The 26,313-nt window shown below is 38.8% G+C and overlaps 1 protein-coding gene across 1 annotated transcript in view; it reads left to right on the top strand.

Moving 5' to 3' along the window:
- Window positions 1-26,079, top strand: part of mtor (mechanistic target of rapamycin kinase) — a 121,244-nt gene extending 95,165 nt beyond the window's left edge. Inside the window, exons 38-58 of the mRNA XM_042491148.1 lie at window positions 2,779-2,896; window positions 3,393-3,590; window positions 4,629-4,729; window positions 5,775-5,871; window positions 6,149-6,247; window positions 6,346-6,468; window positions 7,705-7,887; window positions 8,533-8,667; window positions 10,932-11,106; window positions 13,555-13,690; window positions 13,898-14,045; window positions 17,059-17,181; window positions 18,275-18,357; window positions 18,469-18,541; window positions 18,626-18,700; window positions 19,765-19,900; window positions 22,715-22,780; window positions 22,858-22,938; window positions 23,221-23,301; window positions 24,064-24,169; window positions 25,551-26,079. Of these exons, the coding sequence (XP_042347082.1) occupies window positions 2,779-2,896; window positions 3,393-3,590; window positions 4,629-4,729; window positions 5,775-5,871; window positions 6,149-6,247; window positions 6,346-6,468; window positions 7,705-7,887; window positions 8,533-8,667; window positions 10,932-11,106; window positions 13,555-13,690; window positions 13,898-14,045; window positions 17,059-17,181; window positions 18,275-18,357; window positions 18,469-18,541; window positions 18,626-18,700; window positions 19,765-19,900; window positions 22,715-22,780; window positions 22,858-22,938; window positions 23,221-23,301; window positions 24,064-24,169; window positions 25,551-25,566 (2,353 nt within the window). The 3' untranslated portion in view covers window positions 25,567-26,079. The remainder of the gene's footprint in view (window positions 1-2,778; window positions 2,897-3,392; window positions 3,591-4,628; window positions 4,730-5,774; window positions 5,872-6,148; window positions 6,248-6,345; window positions 6,469-7,704; window positions 7,888-8,532; window positions 8,668-10,931; window positions 11,107-13,554; window positions 13,691-13,897; window positions 14,046-17,058; window positions 17,182-18,274; window positions 18,358-18,468; window positions 18,542-18,625; window positions 18,701-19,764; window positions 19,901-22,714; window positions 22,781-22,857; window positions 22,939-23,220; window positions 23,302-24,063; window positions 24,170-25,550) is intronic.
- Window positions 26,080-26,313: the final 234 nt, after the last annotated feature.

The raw sequence follows: 26,313 nt of genomic DNA, 5'->3' as shown, positions 1-26,313 counted from the left end.
AAACTTAAAAAAAAGCAAGGAGTGGCATCCAGAATTTTGCCTGGTAGAGTGGACGCCCATGTACGAAGGCTGTGTCCCTGTCACAGCAACCGCAGGTTGAGTTTAAACCTTTGTCCTTTTCAGCATGTCATCCCCCCTCTGTCCACCTTTCACGCAGTGAATGTCCTGTCAAAATAAAGGCCCCCAAAAAATAACCTTGAAAACAAAAAGCACAAGAAGTGCGACCTGGATTCAGACAGGTCTAATCCTATGTACAGTAAATCATACAGTAGTGTCATCTGGCCTCGTGCACAAACACACTAGTCATTCGCCCCCTCCCACCTCATAAATCACAAATGAAAACACACAAGCGTGACAACAGGCAGAAGGGGCTTTTTTTTCCACTTGTGCATCTTCCAGACAGCAATTCTGTCCGTCGGAGGAATGCATGTTGGGAAAAACACCTGTATAATGTCAGTCAGGACGGGGTCTTTTCCAGACGTGCTGACACACTTTCATGAATAGAGGTCGGCTGCGTGGTATGGAGCACACCTGGACCGCTCGCTTAGACCCTCACATCCACAACAGTCACACGGATGCCTCCACTCTCTCCCCAAAGAATCCATTGTGATTTCACTGCTTAAGATCATTAACCCTGGCGTCTGCCCTCTAGATAAACATGTTGTTCCAATGTCCCCAAACGCCCCATCCTCCCCCTGCTTCTTTCCCAAAAGTTCAACCTGTTAACAGTTTACGGAAACTGTTTGGCATGGATGCACTGAACCCAAACTGTACGCTTGTATGGAAAAGCACTCAGAAGAAATTACATAATCCTAAAAGACAATTTACCGGAGGTGCTCCGCAAACAGTTTTCAGACTGGAAGGTGGATGAATCGATAATAAAGTGCTTGCCAGTTGCGCAATTAAGTGTAGTTGTATGTGATTTATATGTCTTGGTGGTGCCAAATACAATCAGTTTATTTATTTGCCTGTAAGCTTGTGTGTTTATGAGGTTGATGGACGGAGCTAAGTCCTCCTCAGGGATGCCACAGAGCTCACCGTCGGCTTGAATTGAGAAGGAAAAAAGTGGTTTGGATAATTAAAAATCTCCGGATGTGATCCCAGAACCTTTCAGCAGATAAATGCACTGCTGCTTTCAGTAGTGATATCTCTGATAAACGGCTGCATGATATCCAAGTCACGTATCATTGTCTCACTCCATTTTTTTTTAATGGACTGGCCTTGGAAAGTACTCAGTGTCACTGCCAATTCTCCATGAGCAACGACAACATCAGCATGATTTTAAACTCATGGTAATATTTCTGTGTCACTTGTGCTTTTGTTTCCTTGTTGCTAATGTTTTTGTGTAGTCCTTGAATTATTTGCTACAGCAGAGCTTCTGCAGGATTTACATCAATGCCCTCTGACCTCAGCAACTATAATGGACTCAAAATAGTTTGGATGTTATTATGCCTCCACCCTGGTGACAGCTGTGGCATAATGTTTTTGGGTTGTCTCTCTATACGTCTCATTCATGTGAATGCAATATCCCAGAAACACTTTGAGAGGATTTTCTCAAATTTAGCACCTATGTCCACTTGGATTTAAGGATGATTTAAGGATGACCTGATTAGAATTTGTTGGTCATAGGACAAGTCCTCTGTAATAAATGTTGTCCATCCCATTCTCGTGGATGCTATATCTTAAGAACACCTTGATGGAATTTCTTCAGCTTTGGCACAAACTTCCACTTGGACTCAACAACATTCTAATCAAATTGTGGTGGTCAAAGGTCAAGATCACTGTGACCTTGCATCTATCTCGTGAACGTATATCTCAAAAACAGCTTTTGCGAGTTTACACAAATATGGCACAAATGTACAATGGGACTCAAAAATGCACAGATCAAATTTTGTTTTTTTGAGGGTCAGGGTCACTGTTACGTTGAATCTGTCTTATTCTCCTGAACGCTATATCTCAAGAAAAACTTCCACTTGGACTTGATGAACTGATCAAATTTTGGTGGTCAAAGATCAATTTCACTGAATAAAATGTTGAAGCGCTGACATTTATATCCACAAGGTAAAAGGTCAACTTCACTGTGACAACATGTTGTTTTGCAAAAAAACTTTTCTTAGCTATTATCCAAAGCCATACCTCAGGAACAGAAAGAGAGACATTTGGTCAGATACCGAATTGGTGATACTAATCTTGAGGGCTTGTATAGATCCTCTGTGCCCCCCTGTGAAGAAGTGCGTGAAGTATCCACGGTCTAGAATATCGTACTTCTTAGCAGCAGCATCCATATTTGAAGCAGTGTCTACTGTCATGGCTATATATGAGAGTGGAAAGATGTAAACTGCAACTTGACTGGTTTATGAAGGCATACAGTCGCGATGTGGGAATTTAAGTTGCTAATGTTGTAAATGTAGTCATTGAGTTATTTGTTACCATAGAACTTCTGCAGGGTTAACAACATTGCCCTATGACCTCAATAACCATTAAGGTCTCAAAATAGTTTAGATGTTTTTTTTCTGTTGCGTGTCAGAAAATATCAGTTATTATTTACATAATAAGTTCAAGGGTCACAGGAGATTCTTTGTAAGTGTGCAGTTTTATAGGTGTTGGTGAAGTCTACATAATTAAACAAAGTAAAACAAGGCAAATAATCTATGCTACACTAGGTTGGGTATGTTTTCCTTAAAGGAAAAAAGTTGAATAAATTAAATTTTTTGTTTGGAAGAAAAGCAGGCAAACGAAATGTCCCTGTTTTTCTGTTTCTCCCCTTTCTTTATGTAGATGTTTCTTGAAACTCGGGGAGTGGCAGCTCAGTCTGCAGGGCATCAATGAGAGCACCATCCCCAAAGTTCTGCAGTATTACAGCCATTCTACTGAGCATGACCGCAACTGGTACAAGGTCAGTAGTTCCCTTTTAACTCTAACCTTTCACTTTTGACTTCTTTCTGGCAGCAGTAAAATCCCAGCTGTGTCGGCAGGAGGCGGCTCTGACACTGATGCGTCAACAGAAAAAACCTTACAACCTATTTTATTGCCCTTTAACCAAACATGTCATAACATTGTTTAGTTTTTGGTTTTGTTTGTGCACAGCTCAGCTATTTTGCTCATTAGATTGTTTTACTTGCAGTACCTCCTCTGATGTAAAGGTATGAGGTGATGGAAGAGCTGAGAACATCTTTTGTTGTCCCTGCCCGTGCTGCCGGCTATAAAAATGTCACAATTCCCCACATATTTTTTCTCCCCATTCATCCCAACAACCCCAATTCATGTGTTTTGATCAGAGAGATATCTGCCCCTCAGTAAACTGGGGAAATTACATCATGAACAAACAAGTCATTTTCAGATACCACTTTTTAGAAATCCAGTTTTACACAGTTTGTATTGTCTTTCTGCAGGCCTGGCATGCCTGGGCCGTGATGAACTTTGAGGCGGTGCTGCACTACAAACACCAAAACCAAGGACGGGATGAGAAGAAGAAGCTGCGACACGCGAGTGGTGCCAGTGCTAACAGTGAAGCCAGCAACAGCGACAGCGAGGTCGACAGCACTGACCACAGTCCTGTGCCCTCACCGGGCCAGAAAAAGGTCAATGAGGTGAGAGACACAGAAAAATAATCCCTCTTTAATAGGGCTGTACCTGAACTTCATAATTATGTTGGCCGAATCAGGATTCCATGTTAAGGTTTACAGTTTGAATAGACTCAGCGGGACGTTCAGTGTGACAGTGGCATTCATGTGATGTAGTAAACAAGCGAACAACAGATAGCAAATGTGCAACAAGATTTTTTGCCAACATTAGATATCAAACAAAAGCCAGAGACTGTGTCATTGTAAGTTGGTGTGAGCTGTAAATTCACCACTTCTAAACATAGATGGAAGATAATGTTATCTCAGAGCCTTACAGTGCAGAAAGTCTCTTCCTCAGTGCCGCTCCATGGTGTCCACTACAGCCTGGGCAACAGAAATCACACGAGCAAGTCTGGGGATAGAAATGTCCCTGTTAGCAAAAGAAGCAAGCAAAACAAAACAAATGTCCTACCTGAAGCAATCAACTGAGGGTTCTCCGACTGATGATTTGTATCTCCACCTTCCAGGCAGCCCTACTCTTTACATCCATCCATATCCATTCAGGGTTCTCCTCCACCCCCCAACAATCCCAGTCCAATCAATTTAGAAATAATTCCTCAGACAGCATAATTTTAAATATGTGAAAAAGTCCCCTTTAAATTCACTTCAGTTTTTCTTTTTCTTTGCTGTCTTCAGTTATGATAAAAAAATATGAATTTTTAACTCTAAAGTATAGTAATTATCCAGACCTTGGGATCCCCACATACAGGCAACACCAAAAGTTAAGTGTTGTACAGTATTGTATATATGTTGATGTTAAATTGAAATCCTTTATTTAATATCTGTTATATTATTTCATAGTGTCCTTTTTTATAATATATATATATATATATATATTTTTTAATATTTTATACTATATGTTTAATGTTGCACTGAGCTGCTGTAACAAGTAAATTTCCCTGGTGTGTGTGGATCAATTAAGGCCATCTTATCTTAAAGTATGTTCTCCAAAATAACTTATTTTCTTGCATGAAAAAGCATCTGTTGTGTGTTATCCCTCCACAGGACCTCTCGAAGACGTTGCTGCTGTACACAGTTCCTGCTGTTCAGGGTTTCTTCCGCTCCATTTCCCTGTCCAGAGGCAATAACCTGCAGGACACACTCAGGTGAGTTCATGCAGTTGTTTGTTATGAGAATAATGTCCATGTGATGTAACATAACAGCAAATTCAATTTCTGTAGCTGTCAGAGTGACATTGCTTTGTGTGTGACATTTCACTTACGATCACATATGTTTATTTTTTTTTTCATTTTCCAGTTTGAGAAACAAGGGGCAAGAAAAAAAAATTGGTTCCTTGAAAATTTGTGAAAAGGTTTCGAAATTTTGCCCATAAAAATATTTGGAAACCATGTATTATGTTTAATGCACAGCAAAACAGTTGATAAACTGTACAATTTACTCAAATGTTAATGGCAATAACTGCAGGAAATTTGTGTAAACTGAGCAATTTGGTGTGACTTTTGAGTGGATTATATTCTGTAAATATTGCATCAGAGATGAGCTTTCTTGGTATTTCTAGAAACTAAAAAACTTTTTTTTAAGATTCTCGTCTGTTTTATGTATTTTGAAATATTTAACAATTATACATACTAAATTGCCTATTTCCGTATTTTCCTTTTTCTGGCATCTGACTGCCCATTGTTCTATTAGCTCTTCGGTTGTTTTTTTTTTCTGTTTCTGTTTTTTCTGTTTCTAGTGTAATGCAGAGTGAGGTCTCTATGAAAATATCTTGGGTTCTTCACCCTGCCCTTACCCTTCAAGTTTATTTTTTCTAATAATTTTCTTAACATTAATAATAACAATTTCATTTAACTTTCTTCACAGAAATGAATGAAATGCTAAGAATATGGGCTTAGTGCATTTTTTTCTGAGACAGTTTTCTTACAACCCTTGAAATCAAGAGGGCCCTACACGTTTTCTTGAAGCTATGGCAGCCCTTAGTTTGGCACAGGACCCCCAGGTTCGAAACTAGTTAGTTAAAGGAACGTAAAACACTTCAGTCAAAGCATACAAACAGCACTTATATACATGGACAGCCCTCAGATGTAGTGTATGAGGATAGGAGGACCTCTAGTGGTTATTGCAATAAATAGTTACAAAAGAAAAGATTCAGATTTCATTTTTGTCTTTTTTTTTGTGTGTACTGTTCAGGGTTCTGACTCTGTGGTTCGACTACGGTCACTGGCCTGAAGTGAATGAAGCCTTGGTGGAGGGGATCAAGACCATTCAAATAGACACCTGGCTGCAGGTAAAACAAGCACTCACACACACACACACACACACGCACACACACGCACACACAAGAAGTTAGCTGAGAGATAAAGAAGTGTGGTAAATGACTACCTATGAACGTAAGAGGGATTGGGCAGGGCAAAAGTGTTAACCTGATGAGTCCTTAACGTAGAAAATTAATTTAGATAAAGGCTATATTGTCAGTTCTTGTCGATTTGAGCACTTATTGCATCAGAAACATATTTTAACCCAGGTTACTGAGTTTGTCTTCCATTATCTCTGCGCCTGTACAGGTGATCCCTCAGCTCATAGCTCGAATTGACACTCCCCGAGCCCTGGTGGGTCGTCTCATCCATCAGCTGCTAACAGACATCGGACGGTATCATCCCCAAGTAAGCCTGCTCACACTACTGCTATTGTTGCTTCCCAGGAGAACACATTTCCTGTGGTATCCTTAAGCAGTCTGTAATTGTTTTCCGTTCACCTCCAGGCTTTGATCTACCCATTGACTGTGGCGTCCAAGTCCACCACCACAGCCCGCCACAATGCTGCTAACAAGATCCTGAAGAACATGTGTGAACACTGCAACACTCTGGTTCAGCAGGCCATCATGGTACAGAGATTTAATACTTTTTACATATCAGTACTCAATAACATCATCCTAATTTTTAATTTAGAAAGTGATACAGGTTTGTTCTTGAGGGAACTTCTGTCTGTCTGTTATGTACTGGTACAGTGAATTTGTCAATGGTTTCTTCTCCTTATAATTATGGACCAATTCACCTAGAATGTTTTTATTCTCTTTTTTTTTATTATTCGTGGCCAGAAGCAGTATGTATATGGGCATTCTCGTGCACAAGATCTTTTAGAAATGCCTTGAGGACATTTCCTCAAATCTGGCAGAAATGTCCTCTTGGACTCAAGAATGAACTAATTAGATTTTGGTAGTAAAATTTTGGACATTACTCAAGAATTAATATGCTAATTTTGGCAAAATTTCACGCAAATGTATAACGGGATAAAATCATGACATTTTTAATCCAAAAGGGCAAAGGTCAACCTTACCATAACATCATAATGTTTTCTCGCCATTACTCAATGCCATAACTAAGGAGCAGAAGTCGAAAATAGGAAAATATTTCACATTAAGTTGGATACTGATTTTTTTCTTGGGTGTCCACCTTGAAACTGTGCTGACTATTGAGATTCTCTGAGCTGTAGAATGAAAATGTTTGTGAAGCATCCACATTTTGCCAAAAAAAACATTTAATACCCTTTAGTAAGTCTTCCCTACATATGGGTCTAGACAGACATGGTTGTTAACTGCAACTTGACTGGTTAGCAGAGGCATCACAACCACGAGATGCTCATTTTAGTTTTTTACCTATCCTGACATGAATTATCAACTTTATAACAAGCACTTCGCCTCCTTGTCACCTTATCTTTTTGTCTCACAAAGTTCCGTCTTTGATCACATAAAAAAGAAGAAAGTTGCAGGTTTAGAAATGTGCATCAGTCAGAATCAGAAAATATGAACCTCCTCCTCTGCCACTAGTGTTTACTGTACTGTGAAAAATCTCTATGAAAAGAATGAAGTTTTGCTGCTGTTGCAAAGCAGGTATTTGGTGAGTTCTTCTTTGGCTGGCACTGATGTGCTGTCTGCTGCAGAGGGATTAGCCTGTCCATAAGAGGCTTAAAGTTTGCTTTTTGTCCTTTTTTTCTTTTTAATTTTAATGTCACACTTAGAAAAGTCATTTAAAATGTAGATAAAATCCATGAAAAACAGAGTTCTAAGGGGAAGTATCAGAGAACAGTCTGACCTTTTCGTTTTTTGTTTTCCTTCATCCAGGTGAGTGAGGAGCTCATCCGAGTGGCCATCCTGTGGCACGAGATGTGGCACGAGGGCCTTGAAGAGGCTTCACGTCTGTACTTTGGTGAGCGCAATGTCAAGGGCATGTTTGCTGTGCTGGAGCCTCTGCACGCCATGATGGAGAGGGGACCACAGACCCTGAAAGAGACCTCTTTTAATCAGGTGCGTGCCATTTCAGTTCGGGGTTGAAGTTAGAGTTTAGTCTGGTTCAGTACGACACCACAAAGTAAAGCTGCTGTATTTGTCCTCTCCAACATAGATTAAACATTGCACGCCACTCTTGTTGTGTGCAAACATCGCGCCACAAACTAAGTCGAGGTTTTTTAATCTGTTGTTGTGACATTCAGTGGAAACTTGAGTTCCCGAGAGGTGAAAAAAGTGCCGTATGTATGTTTTCACTTCCACTTTTTTTATTTATTAGCATCAATAAAGCTTAATCAACACACTGTAAATCAAAACAATGGCTGATGATTTTTATATGCATTGGATAATTACTATATATATTTAATGACCACAAATGAAGTGTGAGTTTGTACACAGGGCTGTTTACTTCACAGCCACAAGTCATCCCAGTGACCCCAGCTCCCTGCACAAGCAGCATCACAGGTTTCCATTCAGTCTGCCTTTGCAGATGTACGCTATTAAAAACAAAATACTTACTGAAATCCTAGATTAATCAAGCTGGAGCAGTGATGTTTAATGCTTTGACATTCAGTTTTATAGTCCTGCTTTGGCAAAGCGTTTCCATTTAATTGAATGAGTCATTGCACAGGGACAGAGAGTGTTTGTCTCACTCGGTGCTTACAGGCTTATGGCAGAGACTTGATGGAGGCTCAGGACTGGTGCAGGAAGTACATGCGCTCTGGAAATGTCAAAGACCTGACCCAGGCCTGGGACCTCTACTACCATGTGTTCAGACGCATCTCCAAACAGCTGCCACAGGTGAGTCAAACTACCGAGTCACTGCCCTCAATCTGTTGTACCAGTTTCTCTTATAAACCTCATCTATATCATCTAATATTACTGTATGAACATGGATGTAAAACCTGTAACAACTCAAGGGAAAATTGGAGTCGACATCCCACCTGTTCTGCATTCCTATGTCCACTCCAATCTCTAATCAGATGTGATGAGATATTTTACATTTAATGTCCCCACTAATTCTTTGATCTCATGACAGCTGAATAGGTACAAACTGTCTCTCAGTCATGTAGAGTAGTTTAAAGAATGAGTGAGATTCAGCACTGATTGGAAGATTATGAAACAAGGGCCTTCTTTCATTCCTCCCTCTCTCGGTGAAGTCATTAAAAAGATTTCAGAAATAGTGTTGAAAGATGGAAGAACGTGATGACACAGAGGGATGATAGAAGTCAAATTGGAATAGCAGAACTTCATGTAGTAGCATTGCCCTCTTTAATATCATACAAATAGTAGCCAGCACTGCAGCAGACAGCTGTTTTCTGCATAATTAAACAAATTTTTCCTTTACTGAAGACTTTAATATACTTAGCAAAGTACTTTAACAAAACACTGTCTTATTTACCAAACATATGCACATTAACCGTTTAAAAACTGGAGCGACAATACTTTTCTTGTGCTGTCTCTCGCAAGTATTTAAACCTTCGAAACCCTATCCAAATTGGGGCAGTTTCTTTCACAAAACCATAGGAAAAAAGCAATGAGCAACTTGATAATAAATGCTACACAAATTGCTAGATATTAGTAAATGTCTGAAATTGTTATAAAAACCTTAATAATTTTGGGGAAAAAGAAAATGCTGGAGGAAAACTATTTATAATTGTTGTAAGGTCATTTTCTTTTACTTTTTACCTATTTCTTGATTAACTAATATAGGGCTCATTGCCAATATGCTCAGGTTTCAAAGGGTTAAACAGAGAGTACTTACAGTAGAAGTAAGCTGGCATGTCCCCAGTTTGGACAGAGTGCCAAGAGGAGATGGAGATGGAGGACAATGGAGGAGAAAGCTAAGATCTGCATTGGTTCCTTAGAGGAAACATAGTACAGGCTATACACTTTATATGAACAGATTTCTCCTCCATTGTTGTTCTTATTTAGCAGTTGTTCATGTCAGGTGTGATCGTTTGTCTTTGTGGTAGAAAAAAAAAAAGGTCAACCAGCAGTGCTCAGTACAGAATTCACATCCATACACTGTGCTCCCATTGCATATCATCAAAAAATTATGCTTGCCTTAGAAAAAAACACTTTGGTGGAATAGGCCCCTTAAAGATGTTTTGCTGCGGTCCTTCCGTCCACAGCAGTACATTGCTTAGCTTACTGGTTGGAACTTTTGGGTACATACCTACTGAGATCTACTATATGTAATACAATGACTATGGATAAGTATTTTATATAACCCCAGTTTAAAAATCCGAACTATCCCTTTGATATTCCTATAAGTTTCTGTTTACACTAGTATTCTCTTTATGAGCTTGCACATTGAAACACTATCTGTATACAGATACACACACGATGTTAAGCCATTTGCTTTGTTTGCCTACTCAAAGTCAGTTTGGTAAGTCAGGTGTAAATGGCTTCTGGAGTGAAGATGAAATTGAGCAGATAGATGTCATTCCTCACCACGGTCATTGCTTTGTTGAAGAATGACATTAAAAATAGTTCTTTCAGTAGCTCTCATTTCATGTAGCAAGTGGAGACAACTATACCATTTGACATTGTGGCAAAGTCCTGCTGTCAGCAGTGATCCCTGCTGTGGCGTTACAGTAAGCAGCATGAAATACACAGCGACACAATGACATGCTGGGAGCATTTTATTCCCCGTCTGGGTATTAACATAGAAATAAACCCTCTCCAGGACGCATCCAAACAGCAGATCCAGAGGAGGCTGAGGCTGTGATAAAGTAACCACACATCAGCATTCAGGATTTATCTGTAAAAGCATTTAAATGGTCTGCCAGAGTCTGATTTGATGCAGTTTAAATCACTGATGGTTGACTGCAGACAAGCGGAGAATGCATTTATTGATGGACATGTAGAAAAGTGAAGTGTTCCAGAGTGATTTATTAAAGGTTGTGAGAAAACAACTTTTTGCACAAAAGACTTCTTCACTTGGATATGAGCCAGTGTCTGCAACACTGTGCATATTGGTTTAGGCACTGTTGGCAGGAGCTGTTTTGCCAATGCAGACTAAAAACAAATTGTCTCTTCCCCGTCAACTTTCCATGCAGCTGACCTCCCTGGAGCTACAGTATGTGTCTCCAAAGCTGCTGATGTGCCGAGACCTAGAGCTGGCTGTACCAGGCACTTATGACCCCAACCAGCCTATCATCCGCATCCAGTCCATCGCCCCCTCCCTGCAGGTCATCACCTCCAAACAGCGCCCACGCAAACTCACCATCATGGGTAAGATTAGGAGAAAATTGAACAGGCCTTGCGGCTGTGAACCCATTATATTAGGAAAATAGATTAAAGAATATCTGTAGTCAGAGCGGTATGCTTTCAGCAGGCGTGGGCCATCGCATTAGAGAAAATTCAATATTAATAGAATCTTTACCCAAACAACAAACAGCTCCAAGGCCACTATTTATTTTGAATTCATCAGTCATGGCAAAGTTCTCTGTGTGGATAATACACTAGAATAAAAATCTTCTCTACAAACAGAAGCAAGATTAAACCTGTGATTAACTTAATACCAAGAAATGACTCCCAGTAAACACAAAAAATACTTTTTTAAAACTCAATGGTCTGGAAGCTCATGTCATGAGTCATGTTTTTTATGCCTGAGATGGATGAGGCGGGCATTATATTTTTGGGTTGTCCGTCCGTCTGTATGTCCGTATCTGAATCAGAAATACTTTATTGATCCCTGAGGGGCAATCGTGGTTTGTTACAGACACTCTGATGCCAAGAATAGAGAATTACGGAAAGTGAAAATAAGTAAAAGCATGTAAAAGAATGTAAGAATATAAAATAGAAATATAGTAGTGATATAAAAGAAATATCACTAGTAAATACTGAAAATTACACATATGTATAATTTGCTGAGTGTGTGTATATATAAACACTCTGTGTGGGTATATATATACACACACACACACACACACACACACACACACACACATATATATATAAATATATTTAATTCCCACCACCCCCCGCATATATCCCATTCTTATGAAGGCTATATCGTAAAAGCACCTTGAGGAAATTTTGTTTTTTAACACAAATGTCCATTTGGACTGACAAGTCAACTGATTAGATTTAATCAGTCTAGGTCACTGTGACCTTGCATCCATTTACTTCTCGTGAACACAATATTTCAAGAACACCTTGAGGGGAAGTCTTCAAATTTGGCACAAACATCCACTTTGTGTCAAGGATGAACCGATTAGACTTTGGTGGTCGCAGTTCAAAGTCAGTGTCACCTCATGCTTATGGCCATTACTCAAAATTCATACACTTTTTATGGCAGAGGTTCATGCAAATGTCTTATAAGATATATTAATTAAGTGATGACATTTTCTGATCAAAAAGTTCAATGTTTATGTTCAACTTTATCGTGACATCATAAATGTTTTTATGGCAATTACTCATCATCATAATTAAGAAACAGAAGGGGAGACATTTGGTTAGATACTGAATTTTGGGTGTCCACATTGAAACTCTGCTGATTGTGAAGATCCTCTGTGCTGCTGGGTGTATGAAGTATCCATATTTTCACAGACAGGGATGCAAACTGTTAGAGTAACTTTGCAGAGGCATACATCTGCAGAGCGGTAATTCTAGTTTTAATTTTCTATCCAGTGAGAAATGGTGCCTGCAGGTCAGATCGATTTGTCAGGAATCCTCCCAGCACCGTCCATCAGCCTTAATTTGAATACAGAAATAAATAATTCTGACATTTTATCCCTTACTCTGCTTTGTTATATGAAATATGCCACTGACGTGCTTCTAAAATGGCACAGAGCTATAAAGTCACCTTGTCTTGAGTCTAAATCCTGCGATTATCAATCACGCATGGTTTGCTCTACTTCACTCTTTCCCACTGCACAATGCGATACCTTGCTCTGCTGTATCCCATCAGTGTTACACAACATACTCTGCAAAAGATGATAAATCAACTGACCTGTGGAGCGAGACTTCAGATTAAAAGCTGTCACCCACTACAGGTCACTTAGATTTACCACCAGCTCTCTGTCCCCATAGTGACACACAATACATCGCTTACTGGGATTGTCATTAAGAGCAGGCCAAGAATAAAACAGTGGAACCATTCCATAAGTGACATCATCTGTACCTCAGATAAGTTCAATACAGTTTCCCCACTGTCATGCTAAAAAACGGCATTCTGCTTACGAGGACGTGAGTTGATGTCACCGCTCCTCAGATACACATCTTCCACTCAATGTAAAAGTTGAGTAAGACAATGCTTTTACATCAGAACTACACATGTGAACTTCACAAGGTGCTTTCAGTATGTAGCTGTTAAAACATGTTTGTTCTTCTGCTGCACAAATCACATGTGGATGATCGCATATTTTACCACAGTTGCTCATATCTGTCACTTAAAGGTAGCGTTCCAGACAGAATGTGACCATAAAGTAAGAAATTCTTGGGACAGAGCCTACTGTAGGAGTGATGGAGTTCACATGAAATCTTTTTATTGCCTGCTCAAACTCACTAGACGTTGCTTCAGGCAGAGGTAATGGAGATTCAGCTGCAGAGCAGCAGGGGAGCACCCTGGAGAACACAGCCTGTCCTGCCAAATCCAACCATATAACTATTCTTATATAATGTCTTCACTCTTTCTGAGCAGTGCATCAGTGTTGTGTTTTGTGGCGCCCTCTGTAGGCAGCAACGGCCATGAGTTCATGTTCCTGTTGAAGGGCCATGAGGACCTGAGGCAGGATGAGAGAGTCATGCAGCTGTTTGGGCTGGTCAACACACTGCTGGCCAACGACCCTGCGTCCTTGCGCAAGAACCTCAGGTAGACACACACAGACATGTTCAACCACACAAGAACATCACACACACACACAAAATCACACACACTGTGAGCCTCAGTCCATTTCACACATCTCTGAAACACTTTCATACTGGCACAATTGTGGACATGAAGTTAGAGAAATGAAAACCTTGACGATAAATTGTGTGTTTGTTTGTGTTTGTCTTGGCTGCGTGTTGCAATCATCAGCATTCAGCGCTACGCAGTGATCCCCCTGTCCACCAACTCAGGCCTGATTGGCTGGGTGCCCCACTGTGACACCCTGCACGCCCTCATCAGAGACTACAGAGAGAAGAAAAAGATTTTGCTCAACATTGAACATCGCATCATGCTCAGGGTGAGGAAACGCTAACATCCATTAGGTTTCTACCTCTTGCATTCTAATGACTGCATACAGACTGAATATGAATTTCCTGTCTTTCAGTTTCAGTTAACACACCTGCAACATCAACCATCTGAGACCCCTAAATTACTGTTTTTAAGAGGCTGTAGGTGCACAGACATGCCCACTTTAGTCCCATGCAGTATTGGGCAGAACCATGCAGATTTTTTACATGTAGCACAAATGTGTTATCTTTGTCTATTTAAAAAATTATGTATTTTAATATTTCTGCATAATGTGTTCCCTAAATAGTCTTGGAGTTGCATAAATTGGATATAACTGAAAAGCTGAGGCACTTGAGGATTTAATGAGACCAATTTTATTCATGTGTGATGGCGATAGCCCCCACTGAAGCCATTTCACTGAGGTATAGAGACCGTATTTTGAAATTTGACGTCACTGTATAAAAGGCCTACGGTGACCTCTAGAATAATCACAGTCTTGTGAAACTTTACAACCACATAGACAGTGCTCGCAATCCAATCGCAGTTTTTACAGAAATCCACATACAGAGTTTTTAAAATCAAATCACAACATGGATTGTGGATGGATTGTGTTCCTCAAGGTTTTTCTGTCTCTATGTGGTGTTTTTGAGGGATTTTTGACCCTTTTTAACAACACTTGAGTAGTCAAAAAGTCCTACATCTAGCACCAAATGTGTGTAATAAATCAACCCAATCAACCCAAAAATTGCTGCAACAACTTATGAGACCTTATTGACCACTGCAATAGCAATCAGATACTTCCATTATAATGTTCAAAGCCCCCAAACACTATAAACTGTCAGTTAAAATAGGTACCTCATAAAAAAAAAACCCCAAACAATATTTGTTACAGATTTATGACAGGCAAAAGTTGACACAAAGTGCTGAGCTGCAAATACAGGTTTTTATGTTACCAGCTTTCAGATGATGTGTATCACTTATAGTGACATATACTGTTGATCTGCTATCTCCCCCTGAAGATCCCCTGCCTCCCCTAGAAAGACAAAAATGGGGTTATGGTGGGTCTCAGAGGGTAAAAGGTTTAGAAACAACTACAGTGCATTCTATGGACACAGTCATGAGTGAATAAGCATATGTTCTTTATGTGATTCACTGCATGTGTGCCAACAGTTGTCTCACTCATGAAATGTTTCATAGAAAGCATTCATATTGCATAGATTGATCAAAAGCCAGAAAGCATCCCAATTAGCGCCCAATTACTCTTTAATGACAACACATTCACACACAGGTTCTTCATGAATGAATTTAACTTAATATCTCTGGCCCACAATAGCCAGTTTAGACCCACAGAACACACACACACACACACACACACACACACACACACACACACACACACACACACACACACAGTCTTCATCACTAAAATGTCACTGCAGAACGTTGACAGTGCGTCGGATGACAGATGAGAGCAGAGGCAGAGCAGGTTAAGACCCTGACATTCAATGTGCAAAAGGGTTTGATTGAAAACTGTCCACAGAAAAGAGGCATCACAGCCCGCCAAAGAAGCACCATGGCTGCAGTAGAAAGGCAGGGCTGAAGGTCAAGTGCCATTGGTCCAAATGGGATGATGACATCATGTCCAATTTGTGAAATCATTTACTGGTGGACAGAATGAAAAAACACCCTTGTCCCAGACCTTGACTGACTTTGAGTGTACAAGCAGGAAGTGTCACTCTCAGCCTCTCTGTCCTCTTATTCCAAAATAAAATAAAAACAAGGATGGGTCATTAACTGAAAATGAAAAACAACCCCTTTGTCTGGGCATATTTTCAAAGAAGCCTCTTGAATACCAAGTTTTATCCATTATAGTAAAAACTGAACCAAAGCTGTGGAGTTTGCACATGCGGGATCTTAATTCACTCAGATGTGTGAGCAAATTGAGGGAGCTAAATATTTATTGAAAATTGCCACTAATTATCTTCTGCTAGCGTGATTTAAATGAGACTCTGATTTAATTTTCAGTTTAGTAATACTGCTATTAATGATGTGTTGCCTTCTCTTTAAGCCTTTTAAATGGCAAGATATTAAGTTGACCAGTCAATCAGCCAGGCCATTAATCAGTTTGAGATAAAACATAAGGAAGATAGGAGGGTGAGACAGTGATAGATTGTAGACTTTTGGAGTGTTGCTGTGTTTCCTTCTAAACCTCCCAAAACTTAACAGTTCATTAAATGTAAAGCATCACCCTTTTCTTTTTTCTCTGCTGTCATATACAAGAACAGAGTGTATGACATTTGTGCATAGAAAGGTCTTTCTGTCAAAACAATCAGCATCCTCTTATGTCAAAATGTGAATTGTCTGCAAATTGCCTATGAAGGAAAAATGTTCGGCTTTACATTTCACAAGAACAGGCAACAATACTGACCACAATTTCGAAGAACACAGCACAGATGATAAGGCTTCAGCTATGCACAAACATATTTAGACATCATTTTAAAAGTTTTTGAAATCTATCCAGTCATACATAGTAGCTGCGCTTACAGATTTGCATTTCATAGAAAACTAAACTATTATAGGCCCTTGTGGAGGTCTCCGAGTGCCCTTCTAGCTAAATAATATATTAACCTTCCAAAAGCATGTCTTACAGTAGCTGTGATATATAGTTAATTAAAGGAGAGATTCAGGAGAAACTCAGCAGCCACCAGAATAAATACAGACATGAGAGCATGTTGAACATGAAAGTGTTTTAATCATCTTTTGAAAATTGCCTTTGCCCTGTGTGTGTTGCACAACATTGCACCCGGTAACTGAAATTACATCAGACTCCGCTGTGAAGTAAGTGATGACATTTTGAACACAATCAGTCGTCATGGTGTTGCAGACCCAGGTTGAAAAGAGGAATCATTATTCTTTAATACAGCCCTTCAGCTCTTCCATTCACTTTTGAGAGTCTTGTCAAAGCTTGCAGCGTGGTATTTTTGTTCACATTTAAAGTATGCTTTTATAATTGTGTTTTTCAGATGGCCCCAGACTACGACCACCTGACACTGATGGAGAAGGTGGAGGTGTTTGAGCACGCCGTCAACAACACAGCCGGAGACGACCTGGCCAAGCTCTTGTGGCTGAAGAGCCCGAGCTCTGAGGTGAGATGCTCTTCTTCTTCACTCTGATCAGCATAGAGCAGGATGATTGAGTGTACTTGATCTTTTATAGCATCCTCACATCTCAGTGGTTGAAGGTTAAATGCCAAAAGTGTTAAGTTATAGATGAGAAAAAGTATTGACAGTGGCATTTCTAGCACATTTTGGAGCCCAAGGCAATCCTCCTCTGTTTGAAATAACCTTCTTCTACATGAAAAACATTTTCCAAAAAAAAAAAAAACCTGTTTCAAAAGCCTTTTTGCTATATATAATATATCATAATTCCCTCTCCAATATCTTTTTTTTTTGTGAAAACATAAACCAAAAAAGCACCCTCAAACACCTTTATTTATTCAGGTTTCTCACCATAAACTACATTTTACAAAATTACATTAAACACATGAATACATTAGAATTTACCTTTGTCCAATACTCAGTTTTATTGATAACTGAATCATAATGTAATTTAAGGAAACCTCTACCTCCAGCAAATATTAACTAACTCTTCTCCTGCTAATTTCAACAAAGACTTTTTTTCTTCATTTTCTTTCCCTCCACATACAGTCCTCTCAGTGGTATGGAGGTAGTTGAAGATGTGGGTGTACCACGAGGTAGATGGGTGTGTTACAGATCAGGAACTAGGTATACTCTTTTATACTGTATATTCCAAAGGCTTTTTGGCTGAGAGGTAACTCTACCACTGCATTTGGATCCATAAATTTAACATTTTTAATTTTTGGATGCAGTAGAATCACAGTAAGGAGAGAGAATGTTTTTTGCATCCAGTCTCACTTTTCTAATTATTGAGGTAAACACAGTAGTATTTAAATAAAGCTGTAGTTTTCCCCGAAGATTCAGTTTTCTGGGTTGTGTGTCCTACTTTCAAACCACTGACTTAGCAGGGTTTAACAAACACACCTTCAAATTGAATCCATTTTTAGGAGCATAAGTACCTCGTGTTCCTGATGTTCTGCATGTTCAAGTGTGTGAAAAGATGTATGAAGCAGCCTGCTGGAGATTTCTGTGCCATTTTCCACGCTGCTCTGCTTTCATGTTGTGAAACCAGATCATAATACAGATGTGCTCTCTCCTTCAGGTGTGGTTTGACAGGAGGACCAATTATACCCGCTCCCTGGCTGTGATGTCCATGGTGGGCTACATCCTAGGACTGGGTGACAGGTGAGGTTCTCATCCAAAAGGTTGCATGCTTTCAAACAGATTATTATAATGATAATGAAGATAACGGTTATTTTTAGATATTAATAAAGAGAGGATTTGTATCTCCTCCAGGCATCCATCCAACTTGATGTTAGACCGGTTAAGTGGCAAGATCCTCCACATCGACTTTGGAGACTGTTTTGAGGTGAGAAGAGATTTTCTTCCAATATATTATCCACTGATTTTTATTTATTTATCTGATACTGACTCTTATAACAACTTTCAACAGGTCGCCATGACCAGAGAAAAGTTCCCTGAGAAGATCCCCTTCAGACTGACAAGGATGCTGACTAATGCCATGGAAGTATGTGACTCTGGAGTATGTCAAGCAGTGATAAACACTTTGAAAGTGTGAGCGGGGTTTCCACAGGTTGTTAAAAGGCCTTAAAATATCCTTAATTAAATTTGGTAATAAAAAAACATTCATATTTGAATTTATGAGGTCTTAATTTCCACAACCCTTTTGTCTAAGTACGCTTATCTATCTATCTTTTAATTTCTTTTTGCCAAGATGAGTCAAACTCTTCGTTGTAAAAATCCACATTTCTGATGTTACAAATCTTAAAACCTACCACCTAACCTGTCTTTTTACTTTATACTTCCAGTTACCTGTTGGCAAAATGTAGATGAACCTGATTTACTCCAATAACCATATTCCTACATAAAACCTTTGCTTGCACAGGACCACATACTTACATTTATATTTAAGTCTTAAATGTGGTTAAAATTACCTTGAAAAGGTATTTAAAAGCATTAAATTTAAGTGTCAGGTGCCTGTGGACACCCTGGTAAGTAATACTGCGTGTAGGGTAGTAACTAATAACCAAAAGCTTTTTTGCTGCAGCCTGGAAAGCCAACAAACTCTAAAGTAGAAAAATCTTTTTAATGAGTTCTTAATTTTTCCAAATATTAAAGTCCAACACATTAGGCTACAAATATTCCTCAACTGGACTCAAACTGAACCTTTCTGACTTCCCCTCCTGTGTCTTAGTCAGAAAAATAATTCATATTTTCCATGTGAGTAGTGTTTTATCATGACTCATACTGCGCCTTGTATTTAATGAGCAAAGACGAAAAGGAATTACAAATGAAAGCATAGGGAAATAAAATTCAATATTGTAGGAGGTTTAAGTTGTACCGTCTCTTAAATAACTGCAAAAGTCTTCTTTGTAAGTTTTGAATATGTTTAAAAAGCTTTTTAAAGCACAGTTTGGGGATCTAAAAAGGGTTGCATCTTCATTAAACTTCAAAACACCAAATTGTGTCCTGCTCTCAGCAACAAAATGCATCAAGCTCCCTTTAATGTACATGCAGATATCAGGAACTTCTGATGTTGTAATAGGTTTGTTTACATCTGTTGTGCTGCAGGTGACAGGCTTGGATGGTAACTACCGGATCACCTGCCACACAGTGATGGAGGTGCTGAGGGAGCACAGGGACAGCGTCATGGCTGTACTGGAGGCCTTCGTCTATGACCCCTTGCTCAACTGGAGGCTCATGGACAGTAAGAGATCATCAGCTGCTCACTTTCAATGCATTCAGCAGGGTCAGAGCTTTAGTAAAGACACAGACCAATGACATGTGGTGACTGAAATAATCTTGACAGCATCACATGAGAGTAACAGCTAGAAGAACACTCGTAGACACTGAGTCGCTTCTGACCAGCAGTGCTCATACAGGCAGTGTAGCTGCTCTGACTTGTTAACATGGGTGACAAAAAAACCCCCAACAGGTTCTGCGCTGTCACACGCTGCTAATACAGGCAGTGTTTTCCAGCTTGTTATCAAAAGCAGTTGATATGATAAACTGCATTTTCAGAAGAAAGACATTTTTACTTGAGTAAACTTTCACACAAAAAGTGAGAATTGTTGACTTAATATTTATTCACATGGTGTTAAGCGTTTTAGTTTCTCCCATGAAACCATTGTTGCCGAGTGCTCCATTAAGACTGATTTTATAAGAGGTTTGAGCAACTATATGTGTAGGCTACTCCCGAGGATTAGTAGTTTCCTTGTTAGGGCAGGGCGTTAAGGAGAAAATCAACTATCACAATATTTTTTCACCAAATGCCTTACTATTGATGTTGTGAAAATATTGAAGGGTTGACTTTTGGTGCTTTCACAGAATATTTACACAGATTTTTGATGAATAATCATCAATAATAAGGATGAAATGAATAAGTGGGTAAATAATACATAATACAATCAATAATATAAGAGCTGGAATAATCTGGTAAGTTCAAAAGATCACATCAATTTACTGTAATGCAGCCTCTGAAACCAGGAAAAGACAACACTAATGTAATTACAATATACATTAATGATGATATCTAGTCTCATATCATGATATCAATATAGTATTGATATATTGCCTAGCCCAGTATCGTATTTCTATGATTGACTGTGTTTTGTAACTATTGAACTGTGCAACCATCTACTGAATTTTAGGATGTATGGCATTTATTCTGCCAAGGCCAAATGCCCTATCTCACAATGTCAACAAAAGTGAAAAACAATTTGTGTATCCACCCCATGATTTGGATTCTCTCCAAAATTTAATGGGTTCTTTCTTGGCCCATGCTTCACTCCTCCACCAAGTTTTATTTAAATAAGGCCTGTAGTTCTCTCGTAATCCTACTGACAAACAGACCAACTGAATTGAAAACAGTACCTCCTTGGCAGAGGTAATGAACTTGACTTGAACAAGTTCAGCCCAGAAAAATAAATTTGCGAAGGTCAGCGCAAATTACTCCACTTACAGTAGAAACTCCTTTTTTGAAGTGGTTGAGCGTTTGGAGAGATCACTTTAATCAGACGGGGCTAAAAAACCCAAAGTGCTGTCCCAGTAGTATAATGGAAATCTATTTGGCTCGTATTTGGGAGAGAAATTGACCAAATGCTTAAAGAAGTGGTGTAGACATCTAAAGGTCGTTGGTTAAATTCAAGTGAACAAAGTGAATGAATATCTCTGGCACTCTTTCAACTAATACCGTCAAGGTTGCCTTAAGTAAGACTTTTTTATCTGCAACAGTAGAATACATCAATTTTATTGTATAAACTGTTATAAAACTGGTTTAAATGAATAAATGATTAAAAAAAAAAATCCTTGAGAAAATTGGATCTTATGGAATGGTATGATTTCTTTTTTTAAAACTATTATTGGCTTCTGACTTACTGGGACTGCAGGGTGCATTAGTCACACTTTTTTTCTACGCTTCACTGCAACCATTTTCTAAATGATCAACGCCACAGCATGTTATTTAATATAAAGTATGATGAACATTTTCTTAACTTAACTTTTGGGGTTTTTTTCAATTTATTGGTGCAGAAAGACAAAACAGAAAGTGTAAAACAATACTGGATTTACAGGGATAACCAGGATATGAACAAAGGAACAAAACAAAAAAAAATAGTTCAGTCATTCTAAAAAATATATCTGGTAAAAGCAGTTAAAGGGATATTTCACCCAAAAATAAAAATTCAGTCATTCTCTTCTCACCCTCATGCCGAGCTTTATAAGTTTAACATTCCACAAAATACTGCCGGAGGTTCATAGGGAAAAGGGGTTGCACTCATCTCTCAAACAATTGATGCAAATGGTGACCAGGATTTGAACATGAAAAAATACATAATAAAACCACAAATTGTCTCAATACTACTCTTCTGAAGTAATCCAAGTGTCCTGAAGCCCCGACATGCCAAATTGTTTTGAAAAATGTCACAGGTGCCATGTTTTTAGCCTTGTTGTAGCCTGTAGCTCCTAGTGTGGGAACCGTGTTCAAGTATGTGCACCCACAATAGACTTAGGAGAGCTCGCGTTATTTGCACGCCAGTGCTTTTATGCTACCCAGAAGCCTCCCCCACACATAGTAGTTTTAAATCTGACAAAAGGACTTGTTGCTTGCTGCTAACTTCACAAGTCTCTCAGATCATGAATGACTTTTTTTTTGGATGAACTATCCCTTTAAATTTGGGAAAATGTGTCAAATGTGGCATGCTTATGTGTGTGGCTGTGTTTGCAGATGCAAAAAAACAAATGGATACATACCTTTAAGGTGCACTGATATTTAATTTCTGGGAGACGTTTTATGTAATTCAAACAGATCTAGATTTTTTTTTTATGCCATTAGTGTTTTTCAGTGAATATCAGAGCCTTAACTACTTGTAAAGGTTAGAAAATATCTCCTTTCTTCTGCATTTTGAAAGGTCAGACTAATGTTGTTGCTTCCTGCGTGACGGATGAAAAATAGAACATAGTAATTGTCATGTCAAGGGGGAAAAAAAGATTCACTCACAAACCTTACCTGTTTCACCCGCAGCAAACACCAAAGGCAACAAGCGTTCCCGCACCAGGACCGACTCGTACACCGCCGGACAGTCAGTGGGTGAGTCTACAGCACAAACCCTGTTTCTGATAAATAATGTAAAAACATGTTAAAACCTGTGACTGTTTCCTCTGCAGAGGCTCTTGAGGGAATAGACCTCGGAGAGACCACACACAAGAAACCCGGGACCACTGTCCCCGAATCCATCCACTCCTTCAGTGAGTTCCCCAGCTCTCGTCCTGTCATCCAACGATTTCTTGCTGAAGCCTTTCATTTCCCTGTGCTCATTTTTACAGCAACAATACCAAGCTCTCTTGCTGTCATAAATGATTGGTGGGACTGCTGTGCTATTGTAAGGCAGCACTCAAGTCCACTTTGATTTGAGCTGCAGAGAGGTTTGGTGTACAGGGAGAGCACTTGAATTTTCTTAAGTTAGTAGCTGTCGATGCTGACATGTTTGTGTTTCTTGTTTTTTTTTTTTTTTTGTTTGTTTTTTCCAGTTGGAGACGGCTTGGTACAACCGGAGGCACTCAACAAGAAAGCCATTCAGATTATCAACAGAGTGAGAGACAAACTTACAGGTGAGTTCTGCGGGACTCAACAAGCACCACCAACCGAAATATACAGCAGTAGTATAAAAAGCTATTTGTCTCGAGTTTTGACCTATTCTATTTGTTTCCCCATAAGCTTCTGCAGGAAATACAGCAATCTTTTTAATTTTGTTAAACCTCCTAAGGTTAAATTTTAATTAAAAAATGTAAAGTATAAATTGCCATGTAAACACAGCTGAATTTTTGTTATTATTAGATAAGTACATGGTAGAATATTTATTCTTTTTTTCAGTTACCCAACAAGTGAAATGTTTCAGTGCAGAAATAATTTACGCAGTGTTTTCCCACAGAATTAGAATCTTAACTGTGGCAGTAGTCGAGGACAGGGAGAAGGTCCATAAACTAGTTCTTTTATCCCTCAGCAGGAGTTTAAGGCGAGGTATGGATAATTCATCTGTCAATCTAGTCAGAGCTGATCAGATCGATGGATGAGAGGAGCAGCTGCTGCAAGTAAATGCATACTTTTAGACCCAGCCGAATGAAAATCAGGTGTCATTTTCACTGTGCCTGATGTTCTACTGCTCCATCTGTGCCTCTCCTGCTCCCTCTGTGCCCAAAGAGACCCTGCTGTACAGAAAAATGTCGAGTGATCAGATGTTTGATTTATACTTTACCTTCCTCAGTCATGTTATTGCTTGAGGCTAAGGCCTTGAAACAGGATGGATTCCAGTCTTAACACAGATTGAATTTTGTGCTAAAGGTGGAGTGTTTTGATGAGTTTTGTTCCTGCAGGTCGAGACTTTTCTCATGATGAGACACTGGACGTGCCGACACAAGTGGAGCTGCTCATCAAGCAGGCCACATCACATGAGAACCTGTGCCAGTGCTACATTGGATGGTCAGTACTGCTTCTTGAGCTCACCTGTTGTTTTTATCAGACACTTTTTTGCATTTGGTATTTTTGCTTCTGAACTGAATGAGAGGAGTTATGTAAGGCAGCACAAATCTGTTGATCTGAACTATGGTGATATAATATGATTGCATACATCACAAGAAGTACATTCAGCTTTCTTCTTTTTAAAAAATGTATTTGATAATTCTCAGTGGTGCTTGTTTATGATAACTCCATCTGTAGTAGTTTCTGTAGTTTTATATATTTTTGAATATATGACATCATTGGAGGACAGGAGATGACCCTGAATAAGACGGGCATCCATTTACTTAGTACATCCCCAGTTTCAAAAAAGTTGTGTATACTGTAACTAAAAACAGAAGGCAATGATTTTCAAGTCCCTTTTGTACCTATATTCTATGGAATACAGTACAAAGATGAAATATTTAAAGAGCAAACTGATAATCTTAATTGTTTTTTGTAAATATACACTCAGTATGAATTTAATGCCTGCAACACATTCAAAAACAGTTTGGACTCGAGTATGTTAACCACAGTGTTACATAACCTTTTCTTTTAAGAACACTTAGTGTTTGGGAACTCAGGAAAATAATTGTTAAATTATTCTGAAGTCATGTTTGACCTTGTAAACACAGGCTTCATAAATTATTACATCAATTTCAGTTAGCCTCTTCAATACTTCTATCCTGTGCCATTCCACTTTATTAATCATAATTTCTATGGATTGAAATGTTACAATTCATTTATCCGTGTAATATTATTGAGGTAATACTAATGTCTGGTCTACATTTGACATGAAAAGCTTTAGAAATATGTTTAAAAAATGATTTTAGATACTTACCTCTCTTCACTGTAAGTCAAAAAGGATATGCAACTTACTACATTTTGTTTCACCTGTACATTTTACAGTGTCCCAGCTTTTTTGGAAATGGGGTTGATTATAATCATTAAATAATTTCTCTGGCGCTTACAGTATACAGTACCTTGCAAAATAACCCCTCCTTCACCCACCCTTTGGCGTTTTAGCTATTTTGTTGCGCTACAACCTGTAATTTTTTCCCCCAGAATTTTTGTCTTTTTTCATTTAATTTCGCCAATTTTAACTGTTTTGTGTAAGTTCATTACAAAAAAAAATGCAAACAAAATCATACAAGTTGAAGTTTCTTTGGGCAAGAAATTGAACCTGGTGTGCTGGTGTTCAAGGGTGTGTGTAAATGTTTATCTGAGAAGCAGCCGCCACTATATAAATGTGTGTGTGATTGGGTGAATGGTGCTTGTTTTATAAAGTGCCTCAAGTATTTGCGAAGACTATAAAAGCACTCTATAAATGAAGTCCATTTACCATAATTACTTTTTCTGTCTTCAGGTGTCCATTTTGGTGAAGAAGCGTCTCTGGCAGACAAGGTTACACTTGACATTTTTCTCATGGGTAAAACAAGAGGAAGCACTCGACTCAAATAGGTATCCACTGAAAAATGTACTTCAGCCACAGAACAGAGCCTTTGAGAAAGTTGTTTTTTCTTTTGTTATTGTTGTAGAGTTTCCTGTGGCATGTTTTATGAGGAGGAATCTTAAAAGCTCAGTTTTTACCTAATGTTGTAATTTAACTCGTCATTGCTTCAAATGACTTCTGGCTTTAAACACCACAATCAGTTGCTAAAAGCTTTCTACGGTGGCCATATTGTAATAATTTATGACATTTCTTACTTCACACACTGTGTTAAAAACCCACCTGTCTGTTGTATCATTGTGTATTAATGTGACAAACTTCAAAAACATGATATGCCTTTACTAACTTAAAAGTTTACTCATAAGATAAAGTAAAATCTGATTTCAGCTGATCTTAATGGACTGTATGGGCATTTGTGTGCCATTAAAACCCTGTACAGATACCACCGGGGCCGCACTGTGTTTATTTGAGAGCACATGTTCATTCGGCTGAGCTAATCCCACTTGCTGCTGTTAAACCTTTGAAACCTGAGCAAATTGGCTTGTATGTTTAAAAAAAAACATGGGAAGAAAACAATGAACAACAAAAGAAGAAATAACCCAAAAATTAAAATAAAATAAAAAGACCTGAAAATTTGTAAAAAAAAAAAAAAAAAAAAAAAAAAAAGAATAAAATAAAT

Source organism: Plectropomus leopardus, chromosome 8 (genome assembly GCF_008729295.1).
Source record: "Plectropomus leopardus isolate mb chromosome 8, YSFRI_Pleo_2.0, whole genome shotgun sequence".
Taxonomy (NCBI): Eukaryota; Metazoa; Chordata; class Actinopteri; order Perciformes; family Serranidae; genus Plectropomus; species Plectropomus leopardus.
Note: the sequence above shows the minus strand (reverse complement) of the source record. Positions and strands in the feature narration are given on the sequence as shown.